This window comes from Nicotiana tabacum, chromosome 8, assembly GCF_000715075.1.
Source record: "Nicotiana tabacum cultivar K326 chromosome 8, ASM71507v2, whole genome shotgun sequence".
Lineage (NCBI taxonomy): Eukaryota > Viridiplantae > Streptophyta > Magnoliopsida > Solanales > Solanaceae > Nicotiana > Nicotiana tabacum.
Window position 1 is genome coordinate 166,493,704 of NC_134087.1, and position 3,291 is coordinate 166,496,994.

A 3,291-nucleotide genomic window follows, 5' to 3' on the forward strand; every position below is an offset into this window, starting at 1 on the left:
GCAATCGGAACCAAGATATCATAATTAAGTGATATGACAATTTCGAAATTGAAATCTTAAAATTGTAAACAATCTCTTAAAAAAGTATCAACATACCTTTTCTCGTAAAGGATACTTGTTAGTTGATGTTCAGTTCCCACATTGATCCAATTGTATTCATTTACCTTTGAAAATATAGAAAGGTCAAATAGTTAGATGTTCTATATCATTTGTTTTACAAATAAAAAATTCAAATAAAATAACGTCTGAAGCACTATTTATAAAAAAACAATGAGGAAGGAGTCGCAATTATACATGTTATTAATAAACTTAGTAAAAAGTTCTCTCTCGGCGCACGTTAGGTGACTGACTAATCTGCGCACTCATCGAAAATGGGAGGAAGAGGACGACAGAGGAAGAATGCTACAAAAGCACCGGTACTAGACCAGAAAGCTCTGATGACTAGATCGAGTGAACACGTGAAAGGAGAGGGGGCCCAAATCCAGGAGGAGATGGAACAGGACAATGACAGTGATGATAGCTGGCCAGATCTGGACAAGTCTCGTAAGATCGCAGCAACTCCAGTGAATTTGAACAAGAAACTAGCAGTTGTAGAGAACACTAACAAAGGAAACGGCGCAATTAGGGATTTAGCTGAGAAAAGCAGCTCAAGTCAGGTACAATTTAATGGAACAGTACATGCAAGCTCAAGCAAGGATCAGAAGGCTATTCCTATGGAGAATCTCAAGGATCCACAAGTGAAGACTGCAATTCCAGCTGCTGAAAAGAGTAGATAATGGGCGGGATTACTCCAGGACAATAAGCTAGCTGCGAAAGGTATGAATCTCAACTATATACCCCCGTCAATGAAGGATGGAGAAGTAGTTGTACAGCTATTGGAGGAAGACATTGTGGATATTTCATAGTCCTGCTTAATTCGAACGAGGACAAGGAGAGGGTGCTCATGAATGGGCCTTACACAATTAATAATAGATCAGTCATTATGAGGCAATGGTCAGAAAATTTTGACTTCAATGAAGAGGTTCTGAGAACTATTCCCCTGTGGATTAAACTCCCAAACCTTCCACTGAACTTTTGGAGTAATCAAGCGTTAAGTAAAATAGGAAGTGGATTGGGGAAACCAATATATGTTTATGCTTGTACGCAAATTGCTTAGAGAATATCATATGCAAGGGTACTAATAGAGATGGATGTTACTAGACCTCTACCAGAGAAGATAAAGCTCTGTGATCCTAAAGGGAATGTGTTGGAACAATTGGTGCACTATGACTGGAAACCAATCTATTGCCAGAAATGTTGCCAGCTTGGTCATACATGCAAGGACCAAAGGAAATTGAGGCAGGATGAAGGGAAGAAGAATGGGGAAGGGAAACAAATACAGGAATGGAGAAAAGTTAGAGTACTTGATCCAAAGGTTGACAAAATTGATGCGCAAGGAAGATTTAATGAACAACTGGAGGAAGAAGATGTTGTACACAAAAGCAACTCAGAGGTTGAGGCACAATGGTAAGTAGCTATAGGAAGATCAGCTACTAAGAAGCATTTAGATGTGATAAGGGAGAAGGAAGTGAATATTGGAAATGCATTCAAAGCTCTAGTTGATACTGCTCAAAAAATTGTTCAAATGTCTGAAAATCAACGTATAAAGGGAATGCATAGCAAGGAAGACAGGGGTGGACCTCCAGGTATACTTACTACATCATGATGAACTTTATTTCATGGAATGTAAGGGGTCTGAATAAGGTGTATAAACAAAAAGAACTAAAAAAAAATTGCAGAATAAATAATGTAGTATTGATAGTAATAATTGAACATAGAGTGAAGCAAAGTAATGCCAGCTCTATGTTAAAGAAAGCTCTGAACAACTAGAGATAGGTGGATAACTATAATGAGGAGCCTGGGGGAAGAATTTGGATAGCATGGGACTCCAATATGGTGGACTATACATCTATTAGAACACATGAACAATTCATTTTGGGGAAGTAACTTTAATGCAGCAGAATGTGGTGTTCCATCTATGCACTGTTTATGGGAAACATACAATACAAGATAGGAAGAACCTATGGCAAGAGATGTTACTATCAGTGGTAAATATAAGGAACTCATGCCTTATAATGAGAGACTTCAATACAGTTCTAACTAGTGAAGATAGATTTAATGGAACTCTTGTACAGGAGATGGAGATAAGGGAATTCAAAAAATTCTTGGTGGATGCAAATGTAGCTGAATTGAAGACTTTGGGAAGAAAATACACATGGAAAAATAACCATGTGCATAGTAGAATTGATAGAATCCTGGTAAATGCTGAATGGATTCAAATGTGGCCTAATATGGAGGGGATGATAATGAATCATGGATTCTCATACCACTGCCCCTTAAGTATGAAGTTTGATATAAGTGGACAAGCTGGGGGGAAACCATTCAAGTTTTTGAATTGCCTGGTAAATTTACAGTCATTTGAAGGTACAGTACAGAGGGGATGGGAGCATGGAAAGAGCAGACAAATAATGCTGACAGTGTGGAACAAACTAAAGAAGCTAAAAGGCTTACTGAAGCAAATGAATAAAGAGGAGCTTAGTGGCATTGAGAGCAAGATACATGAGGCTAGAGAAAGACTAGAAAGTATACAAAATCAGATGAGACAGCCTGACCAATGAGGAATCTATATAGAGTTGGAAATAACTGCTAAAGTGGAACTGGAGAAATGGCTAATGGTGGAGGAGAGCATAGCAAAACAGAAATCCAGAGTTCAGTGGCTTAACTTGGGAGATGCTAATACAGCCTTTTACCATGCCTGTGTGAAAAATAGACAAGCAAGGAATAACATTGGTAGACTAACTGATAGCAATGGAGATATAATACAGAGTCCAGAAGAGGTAAAGGCAGAAATCCTAAAGTTTTATAAGGGGCTACCTGGTAGCTCACTGAGCTACCAATAATCAACTATGAAGTAATGAAGAATGGCAATGTGTTGAACAGGAGCCAACAATTACAACTAATTGTCGCACCTCCCTTTTTCTTTCCGTGCCCGCGGGGCGCGTGGGGAGTTTTCTCCAATTAAAGGACAGTCGAAACGGGATTTGTTTATTTGTTTCAGAGTCGCCACCTGGGAATTTTGAGGCGTCCCAAGTCACCAATTATAATCCCTGAATCGAGGAGAATATGACTCTGTTTATTTTTCTGCGAACCAGAAATCCTGAGTAAGGAATTCTGTTAATCCGGAAGAAGGTGTTAGGCACTTCCGAATTCCGTGGTTCTAGCACGGTCGCTTAACTGTTTTTATTATTGGCT

The 3,291-nt window shown here is 38.9% G+C and overlaps 1 protein-coding gene across 1 annotated transcript; it reads left to right on the forward strand.

The window, feature by feature from the left end:
* Positions 1-1,991: 1,991 nt before the first annotated feature.
* On the forward strand, positions 1,992-2,939 carry LOC142163390 (uncharacterized). Its single transcript, XM_075220672.1, has 2 exons — positions 1,992-2,622; positions 2,671-2,939. Exons 1-2 carry the CDS (start codon positions 1,992-1,994, stop codon positions 2,937-2,939), a joined length of 900 nt encoding a protein of 299 aa, XP_075076773.1.
* Positions 2,940-3,291: the final 352 nt, after the last annotated feature.

Bases quoted from the DNA above. Each gene is read 5' to 3' on its own strand.
- LOC142163390 (XM_075220672.1), top strand. From the start codon at position 1,992: ATGCAGCAGAATGTGGTGTTCCATCTATGCACTGTTTATGGGAAACAT. The intron at 2,623-2,670 runs GTATACAAAATC...GAATCTATATAG, and splicing joins GGCTAGAGAAAGACTAGAAA to AGTTGGAAATAACTGCTAAA.